The sequence below is a fragment of the Microtus ochrogaster genome, linkage group LG2 (genome assembly GCF_000317375.1).
Source record: "Microtus ochrogaster isolate Prairie Vole_2 linkage group LG2, MicOch1.0, whole genome shotgun sequence".
Lineage (NCBI taxonomy): Eukaryota > Metazoa > Chordata > Mammalia > Rodentia > Cricetidae > Microtus > Microtus ochrogaster.
The window spans coordinates 50,758,078-50,768,340 of record NC_022028.1 but is presented as its reverse complement, the minus strand read 5'-3'; the positions used below and the strand labels follow the sequence as shown (position 1 = coordinate 50,768,340).

Sequence of the window (10,263 nt, the reverse complement as noted above, 5' to 3'; positions counted from 1 at the left end):
ACACACAGACACAGGTGCGCACACACACACAGACACAGGTGCGTACACAGACACAGGTGCGTACACACACACAGACACAGGTGCGTACACACACACACAGACACAGGTGCGTACACACACACAGACACAGGTGCGTACACAGACACACAGACACAGGTGCGTACACACACACACATCCCTCTTGGATTACCGGTAGATGTAGGAGTTGGTCACAAAGGCACGGTTGACTATCCCTTGCGGATTAGGGGCCATGGACACACAGCAGAGACAGAAGGCTCGGAAGTGGAGAGTCCCACCTGGACTGGCACCAGTGTGCCCTGTGACTGCTACAGTGCCCACTCAGCACCCTCTGCCTGCAGAAGTCCTAGGACCTGCAGAAGTGTCTGCCAGCGGCAGCCTCACAGGAGGGAGAGGTGCATGGCTGTCCCCAGAAACCTCATGACTTCTTCTGATGTGAACAATGTCTTTAGGGCACTGGAAAGGCCTCAGAGCTGATGCTAACTACATGACCTCATGGGCGCAGAAGTGAGAGCTTCGACTCTGGTGACTGAAGCCAGTTGCCCTGACGCTCTGTCCTTGCTGACCTCATGAGCAGTCCTGTCCTGGTTCCTGTTCCAGCACATTCTTAGCAACAGTTGGAGCGCTTTTTATTCTTAGCCGTAGTTGTGGGTTTTATTTGTTATTTAGACAGGGTCTTGCTATGTATCACTGGCTGGTCTATAACTCACTTCATAGACCAGGCTGGCCTCAAACTCCTGCCTCTGTCTCTCAAGTACTGGGATTACAGGAAGGCTGTAATTACTTTTGTGTGCATGGGCGCGCGCGCGCGCGCGCGCGCGCGCACGCACACACACACACACACACACACACACACAGAGCTGGTTTTTGAGACAGAGTTTCACTATGTTGCCTAGGCTGGCCTGGTGGACCAGGTTGTCCTCAGACCTCAGCCTCCTAAGTGCTGGGAATACAGGCCTGCACCACCACACTAGACTCTTAGGAATCATGAATGAGTAAGATCCTGAAAGAGGGGTGCATACGTGGTCAAAAGGTAAAAAGGTACCATCTCAGAGTTAATCCAACTTCAGAGAACCAGAGGAGCGCCTCGGGCGGCCTCAGGCAAGAAGCCTTCTGTTTGATGAAGTGGCCTATTTGGAGGGTAACATGGGGTCTAGCTGGGCTTTGTCTGTGTCGGTAAGTCTCTTAGAGCCAAACTGTGCTCTAAGCGCTCCTTTGATTGACACCTTAGACACTCTGACCCTATGTTTGGGCTGTGGCTTCTGTTTTTCAGATTCACATTGACATTCCAAGGACAAATCCTCTCATCCCGTTGTTCCAGCAGCCGCTCGTCCAGGAGGTGAGCGGATCCCTACTGTCTGGTTCTCCTGCCTGGGGCCAGTGGCTCCTGTTTGGTGCCTCATGTCCAAGGTCTCACATATTCTCATCTGCCCTTCATGACAGGCCTGGGAACCAAGTAGTGCTTGGCCCGAGGCTGGAGGCAGTCAGCATCCTACCTTAAAATTCCTGTTCTCAGGTTTGTTATACTTTCTAAAGCTAAAATGGTGATTTTTTTTTTGTGATAAAATATATATAACATCAATTTGCCACCCTCTTCCTTTTTGTGTAAAGTGGGTAATTAATAGTACCCAAATCCAGGCACTCCATGCATTTCCAGATATTTTTCCATTTTCCCAACTTAAATTTGGTACCCATTAAATAATAATTCCCTTTCTTCTGCCGCCATCATTCTGTTTCTTGTGTATGATGTAAGCACTCCAGACCTCCAGTACAATGTATAGCAGTTGTCATTCATGGTCTGGCAGAATTCACAGTGTCAGAACTCCCTTCATTAAAAATTTGTATTACATTTATTTATTTGTGTTGTGGGGGTTGGGGGCACAGGGGACCGCTGACAAAGGTTGGTTTTCTCCTTCCACTCTGTGGGTCCTGGTCATCAGTCTTGTCAACAGGTGTCCCTTTATCCACCGAGTCATCTCTCCACCCATCCTTCGACTTTAAATATTCCATCATCATTACTAATATTCCATCACGAATATAGCACATATTATGGACGCGTGGGTTACGTGTCCCGTTCAGCTGTGGTGATTAATGCTGTATTGAGCATGGGTATGCAAATATGTTTCAATTTAATATTTAATTCCTTTGGAATTAAATCCAGAAGTGGCACTGGTAGTGATGTTTAAGACCTCAAGGTAACGGAGCACATGGAAGGGTCCAGTGACCCTTTAACTTGTCTCCAGCCAGGATGATCACCTCATGAGGTCAGCGGCTGCCTCTGCGGTTCTCCTGCAGTCAGGACATGGAGTGTCGGGGCTTTTGAAGGGAGCTTTGCGTTCTCTTCACAATAGAGAGGGATGATGGGAAGGATAATCTATGGCTTTGGATAATGTTTATGGGTCCATTTAAGTATAGATACTTCTCCTGCCGGGATCTGTCGTAACTTTTCAACACCAAAGGGAAGATTGTGGGGTGATGCCGTCATTGCGCCTCTGAGGTGCAGCACAAAGGAAGTTGAAATGCATTTCTTTCCTCCCTTCAGTTTCTGAGGCTCTGCCCTGCTTTCTCCTCCTTCCACCTTGCGATGTTGAGATTCTTGCCTCACCCCTGCATGCCAGCTCTCGTTTTAGAGATGTGGGCAGTGGCTTAACGGGCGTCCCCACTAGTGGAGCTTGGATGCCAAGGTGGAAGTCATGCTTTATTCTCTTCAGTTTTGCTCGTGCCACCCTTGTGTACAGGGAGGGTGTGGTCATTGTTAGCAAACAGAGGCAGGGCACTAACCCTAACCACAGTGCTGAAAGATGCTTGAGCATCATGTGTAGAGAGTCCGACTTGCCCCAGTAGTGGGGAAGTGGTGTGGGAAACCCTTCAGGTTCATCTTTTCCCTGAGGAGCAGTAACTGCAGACCCTCCTAACAGTGCAGAGCCTGTGTTTCCCCCATGCAGCCGGGCTTCCTGTCTTCATTTGCATCTGTCTGCACCTTCTGAGTATGATGTGTGTGCATCTCCATCACTCATTCTCCTGAAGAGGCTCTGCCAGCTTTGTATAGTTGGCCCTGTAAAAGCCAGTCACCGAGGCTGAGACTTTGGAGTGGCGGGTGCCTTTATAAGTCCTTCGGAAAGGGCTGCCATGGAGACAGTTGTTTGATTTTTGTGACACTGGGGATCAAACCCAGGGCCTCATACAGAACTGAGTCTTGACCTCTTTCCCCCCACTGAGAGAGAGAGAGTGGTGGAGAGTGCTGCTCCCTCTAATTCGTTAGTGACAGGGAAGATTCAGAAAGACCAGAGCTGGCCTGTGCGATACCTTGCTCCCAGAAGTAGAGAAGTGCTGAGTTTGTGATCTCCAGCACCATTGTTTCCAGTTTTTACGATGTGGTCCCCAGGCACTGAAAAGACAGAGGGCGAGGAGTTTGGAGCAGAGCAGCGCACATGTTCCAGCTCTCTGCGTTTCCCTTCCTTTGTCCCACAGCATCTTAAATCTCCCTAAAACGTTTCACTGATCCCAAAATAGATGGTGATGTGGTAAGTGGAGGGAGAAGTATGTCCAAAGATTAACATGTCCCCTTTCCTTCTTGTCTTCCTAGATCTTTGAAAGAATTCTCTTTATCTGGGCCATCCGACACCCCGCCAGTGGCTATGTCCAGGGGATCAATGACCTGGTCACTCCGTTCTTTGTCGTCTTCCTCTCGGAATATGTGGGTAAGCAGCACTACCACCATGCTGAATGTGCTGTCACTTTGCTATCAGCCATCTGCTTGTTTGTCTTCCCAAGTGTGCTGCTGATGGCAGTGTCTTGCTGAGCACGAGGCAGGCAGCCCTTTGCTATACGCAGAGCAGAGCGTCTGGGCAGCAGAGGCAGCCTGGAGCTTATCTCGTGAGACAATCACCCATCTCACTTACAAAGACTGGTTTCCCCAGGATGGCAGTCAAGCAGGCACCCTTCTCTTCTCAGGAAAAGAGCTTGATGGCTTAATCAGGTTAGTTTTAGGGTTCTCCAGATGTGTCTCAGACCCAGTGCCCATGTGGACATTTGAGGTTAAGTACCAGCATCCATGCTGGATCTCGGGAGTAGGTTGTGGGCATGCAGAGGATGCTGGAGGGCGGGGTTGGCCAGAAGGTGCCCTGGGACCCTGTTGTCCCCCTCCTCTTCTGTCCTGACCATGCTGAGGCTTATCCACAGCCACAGCCTCTTCCTCCAGTCCTCAAGCAGACTCTTGGTTTTTCGAGACAAGGTTTCTCTGAAGCTTTGAAATCTGTCCTGGAGCTTGCTTTTGTAGACCAGGCTGGCCTGCCTCTGCCTCCCGAGTGCTGGGATTAAAGGTGTGCGCCACCATTGCCCAGCTCAAGCAGACTCTTAAAGGAGCCAAAGAGTTTGGTTTTCCCTTGGATTTCCTCAGTTTCTGTGCTTAGGGATTTCAAGAAAACCCATGGGTGCCCAGTGCTGTTCTCTTTGTCAAGGGAACAGAGAAAGGCTGTTGGAATCGAAGTGTGTGAAGGAGCAATCGGGTGGCACAGTTATGACCTCAGTATAAGGCTGGGCGTTCCAAGTTATAGCCTGGACTGCACAGTGAAATCCTGTCTTAAAGATCAAGTGAAGAAACAAGCAAGAGTCTTAACTGACAGAAAAGAACACTGGAAGGAACCCGGAACGCACCACTCCCGAATTAAAGCTCTTTACCATTGCACAGTGCCATGTCGTGCTTATCACATTGGCCCAGCAGCTCTGTAAGGCAGACGTCTCAACCTATTTCAAAATCTGAGCGACTTAATGAGTTTTACAAGCTCTAAGGCAGATTCTCTGACTTTAGTGCCTTTGTTCTTCTCATGACATGATCACAGCTGACCTTAGAGCCTTATCCTTGGGATCTAATGGCGCCACCTGCACAGCCCCCATGTCAGAGAAGGGAGCATAGTTCCGTGGTCCTTGATGATTCTTTAAAACATTTAAAATTGACTATTGTATATGTGCACGGGCTGCTTGTCTGTTTACCATGTGAGTGTAGGTATTCTCAATGGCCAGAAGAGGGCAGCAGATCCTTTAGCACTGGAGTTACAGGGGCTTGACAGCTGCCTAGTGTGGGTGTTGAGAATTGTACCCTGGCCCTCTGCTAGAGGAAGTGCTCTTAGCTAAGGAGCCAGCTCTCTACCCAGTGTATGCCTCTCTTTATAAAAAGAAAATACTTTTATTACTTCATGTATCTAAGTGTTTTCCTTGTCTGCATGTGTATCAGCGCAACATGTAGCCTGTGTAGCCCAGAAGGGTGTTGGCTCTCCTAGAACTGGAGTTATAGATGTTGTAAGCCACCATGTGGGTGCTGAAAACCAAACATAAAGACTCTCTCTCTCTCTCTCTCTCTCTCTCTCTCTCTCTCTCATTAATACTTTGTTTTCCTGTATGTCAGGAATTAGGATTTAAAATTACTCCAGCTAAATGGCAGATTGTTTCAACGTTATATATAAACTACATGCCTTTTCTTTATCTTTCTCTACTCCTTTTAAAAGCAATCTTTAGTTTGTGTCTGCGTGCCTGTGTGTGTGTGTGTGTGTGTGTGTATATGCATTTGCCACCTGTGGGGATCATAGGACACTAGTGGTACCTTGAACTCGTGTCATCAGGCTTGGTGGCTGTCACTTTTACCTACTGAGCCATCTTACTGGCCCTCTCTGGCTTTTATAAATTAGCAGTTAGCGCCCTAGCTTGCTTTGTGCTCTGTCATTGTTCACAAGAGTTGAAAGCAGCAAACCTAGTACTGGATCCATCTGGAGTTGGTGGAGAGATTGTCCACAGCTAGTTTGGCCCCAGCAGTGTTTTTACCGCAGAAGCCAGCTGTGCCAGGCCCAGCGTACAGTCCTGGAGGGGTTCCCCACGACTGTGGTGTCCTGCACATCCTGTCAGTCCAGCTCTGAACTAAGGAAGTGAGCATCAGCTCCCGTGTGCAGGTGTGTAGAAAAAGGCGTGTGGGCGTGTGCAAGTGATAAGGAAGTCAGATGGAAGAGCAGGTTTGAGACACATCCAATTTATTATTCTTAAAAAATTGAATCATGCCGGGCTGTGGTGATGCACGCCTTTAATCCCAGCACTCGGGAGGCAGAGGCAGGCGAATCTCTGTGAGTTCGAGACCAGCCTGGTCTACAGAGCTAGTTCCAGGACAGGCTCCAAAACCACAGAGAAACCCTGTCTCGAAAAACCAAAAAAAAAAAAAATTGAATCATTTGTTTTGTGTGTCTCTGTGTGCATGCCACGGTGTGTAGAGGTCAGAGGACAGCTTATGGGAGTTGGTTCTCCCTTTATACCATATGGGTTCTGGGGACCGAACTCTATTGTCATGCCCAGCAGCAAGAACTCTTACCCACTGAGCCATCTTGCCAGCCCACCATGGCCTACCATAAGAAGCCTTTTCTTTCCAGCAAAATAATCAGTGGTCAAGTTGCTTCATTCTCTTTCTCCGTGTGAAGCAAGCCAGCTGGAATTCCTTTGGAGATTGCTTAGAAGCATGATCAGATAGTACTACAACTCCTGGAGGGAAGTCCCTCCCAGACCTCTGACTCACGCCCATTCCCGTGGGACCATCTCTCCCTGCGTATGTCAGAGAGGATCAGGATTAACTTGTTCCATGCGACAGTGCTTTAAGTAAGACAGCAGAGCCTGTCTCTCACAGGTAAGTAGTCTGGGGCACAAAGGTCCCACACCCATCTCTCTTGTCTTATCCTCAGCATGTAGCTTCTCACTCAATATCCAGAGTACATATGTGTGTCATTACATCTACATTCCAGCCAGCATGGAGGAAGAAGGGTAAAAGGGCACGGGTCTTTTTTTCTCTTCCATTTTCGTGTGTGCATGCGTGCGTTTATCCATGTTTGTATGTCTGGGTACGTGTGTGTGAGCATGTGTATGTGCAAGTGAGTGTACTTGTGTGTGCACATGTACTTGCATACAGAGACCTGAAGTTGGTATTGAGGAGCACCTTGGTCACTCTTCCTCCGTACTCAAAAGGCAGTCTGTACATCAGACCCAGAGCTCACTGATATGGCTGGTCTCCCTAGGCAGCTTGCTCTGGGATTCTCTGTCCACAGGTGAACTGCTGCCCCCAGCCAGCTCCATGGCTTTAGGGAATCCAAGCTCTGATCCCCGTGCTGTGAGGTGAGCTCAGCCCTGCACACTGTTTCTGTTTAACACCATCCTGTAACTGTGTGTGGTTTTTAAGCTATGTCTCCTGTCTGAACCCAGTTTTATGGACACACCCAGTAATAATCCTGGAAAGTCTATTCCGAGTTTACAGTCCCCAAGTTCCTTTTGCTTGGTGGAAAAGAGGGAATAGTTTCCTGCAGGCAGTTGTCAATCATCCTACTTAGACTCCTCAGACTGAGTGTTGGAGTAACTGGCCCCCCTTCCTTAACCTGGCCGTGTTGTAACTGAGTTGGCAACAATGCCTGTCATTGAAGTCAGAAGTGCTAAGACTAGTTCAGAACCCACTTTTGTCACTTCAGCGTGTCCAGACAGCTCTGATGCGTAGGGCAGTGTACACGCTAAGCAGACAGTCTGCCCCTGAGCCCCATCTGCAGCCCCTTAACTGCTTCTTGAACTTCACTCTCCCCTGCTGTGCCCTGACTTCCACAGGCCTGGAGTGAGGCACTTGCAGAGCTGGCTTCTCAGCTCACTGTATCTGCTCCCGGCTTCCATTTCAGCCACTCACAGGGGCTTGTCCATGCGGTTCCCGTCCTGAGACCCTTTCCAGCTTGAAAATCAAGCTTCTCCAGCTTGACGTGGGCTCTGTGAGTGCTGCTCTCTGCCTCCTTCCCTCAGCTCAGCATTTTTAATTTTTTTTTCCTTGAGACAGAAACTTTAACTCTGGCCATCCTGGAACTCATTGTGTAGACCAGGCTGGCCTCAAACTCACAAAGATCTGTCTGCCTCTGCCTCCTGAGTGCTGGGATTTAAGGTGTGTGTGTGTGTATGTGTGGTGTGTATATGGTGTGTGTCTGTATGGGGTGTATGTGTATTGGTACAGGACATCTTGAAGGAGTCAGTTAGCTGCACCATGTGAATTCCAAGATCAAATTCAAATCTTCAGGCTTGGTGGCAAGGCTTCTAGAATCAACATTTTAAACCTGAAGCCTTATCATGCCTTTACCTCCTTATCCCCTGAGTGACTGCTTCCTGATAGTCATCCTCCCTAAGACCCCAAGGCGTACTGTCCCATCATGCCCTCCTGGAACTTAGTAGTACCCCATAGCTGAGCTATTTTCTCCCGTAGCACTTCATATGTCACCATTTCCCTCTCCCTTCTCATGCTTGGAGGCCAGAGACTCTGAAGATCTCCCCTCCTCTCATGCCTTCGTTGTGGCTTCACACATACATAGACTGAGACCCATATCCCATGGTTTAGGCACAGAATGCGCCAAAGGTAGTGGGATTGTGTCAGACGTGGCCACTGGGGGGCAGTATATCACACTTGTGGGCTATACCCAGTGAGTGTCAGGGCGGTCTCCCATATCATGGAGGTGGACACGTAGAAGCTGGGATGTGGACCCTAAGCAAACAAAGCATCCTGCCTTCCACTCTTAGACATTTGCTCAAAGAGAATGGAAACTGTAAGTCCCACAAGACAGAACAAGAACATTCACAGTCTGGAGAAACTGGGAATGACAGCACCAGCCATCCGTAACTGTTCTTACTGTGGGTGGAGCTCCGCTGCGGAAGGAGCATGTCCTGGTGCACGCAGCTGGGAAGGCATGGTTCTGTGGTTACAGTTATCTGGAGCCCCAGAGTGAACAATCCCAGTCTGCAGCGCTGGAGGTCAGGACCCAGGGCATTTTCGTGGGGTCCACCAGGGCGTGGCTGAGGAGGAAACTCTTATGTCGTGGACCCCCACCCCCTCATTTTGCTATTGTTAACCACAGTTGTAGGAAAATACCAGAACAGAACTGTGCATCTGTGTGGTTGGTGAAGCTTGCTGTGTGGGCATTATACCTTCAGAAAGACCTCCCTCCCAGCGTCTCAGCTGGTGGGTGAACTTCTTCAGTCTCTCTCTGAGGCCCCTTTCCTTTGCTGTGACTGCTTGTCAGGCTCCATTGCTGATAGAGTGGCTCTCTCCCCCCTTCTCCATCTCCTTTCTCCTGGAAGCTGCTAGAATTTGCAGCTTGCCCCTCTTACTTTTCTCTTAAATGCTAATAAAATTGTCCCGGAGCATCGGCTCTCAACCTGTGGGTTGTGACCTTTGACAAGCCTCTGTCTCCCATCATGTTTACAGTTTGTAACAGCAGCAAAATTATGCCGTAGCAACAAAATAATTGTATGGTTGGGGGGTCACCACAACATGAGAAACTGTGTTAAAGGGTAACAGCACTAGGAAGGTTGAGAACCACTATCCTGGAGTGAAGGAAAAAATACATGTTTATTTTTTTATTATGGTTGGGAGAACAGATGCTGAACTGAAAAAGGCAGGAAGGGACTGCTAGATTTTGTGACATGTCATCTTAACTGTTTTGTGGTGACAAAATGCCCTCTGGCTTCTTGACCATTTTTTGGGAGAAGTGGTCACTCAGGAGCCACATCATCCCCTTCAAAACAGTAGCCCAGAGAGAGAGAGGTGTAGGCGTCCCTGTAGGTGTCCCTGTAGGCGTCCCTGTAGGCATCCCTGTAGGCCTACCTGTAGGTGTACCTGTAGGTGTCCCTGTAGGCATCCCAGTAGGTGTCCCTGTAGGCATACCTGTAGGTGTACCTGTAGGCGTCCCTGTAGGCGTCCCTGTAGGCCTACCTGTAGGTGCAGGTGGACCAGGTGGTTCACTGTGGCTTGGGCAGCTTCCACTGCGGTGGAGTAATTCTGATGACTCTGGGAGGTTGTGGCTGGAGAGACAATGAGGCAGTTGGAAGCCAATAAAGAGGAATTTCTAGGTCTGTTTTGTCCAGATTTTGTTGAAACAAGACAGAGATCCCCAGGACCTCCGCCTTTTTCCACACTGACTGCTAACACCTGGGTTCCCTGCCCATTGCAAATTACACAGTGAAGAGCTCTGATTGCGGTAGTCTGTGCCATGAGGAGTGGAACTGACACGGACTCTCTGGATATGTGTCCCGCTTGGGACCTCAGCTCTTTTTAGAAGCAGCTTCTGGTATGAGAGGCAGGCAGGGAGTGTGTGAAGTCCTCCCAGTGGCAGCCATGTAAAGATAGCTGGAGTGCTGAGCCAAGTGGTATCCCTTTATGTAAGTGCTCCCTGGAGACTCCACTGCTGGGTTTCCTGT

The 10,263-nt window shown here is 49.2% G+C and overlaps 1 protein-coding gene across 1 annotated transcript in view; it reads left to right on the top strand.

Annotated features, from left to right (window-relative positions):
* Tbc1d22b (TBC1 domain family member 22B) overlaps positions 1-10,263 on the top strand; it is a 56,268-nt gene that overhangs the window by 27,602 nt on the left and 18,403 nt on the right. The window contains exons 7-8 of the mRNA XM_005360322.2: positions 1,292-1,357; positions 3,605-3,719. Of these exons, the coding sequence (XP_005360379.1) occupies positions 1,292-1,357; positions 3,605-3,719 (181 nt within the window). The remainder of the gene's footprint in view (positions 1-1,291; positions 1,358-3,604; positions 3,720-10,263) is intronic.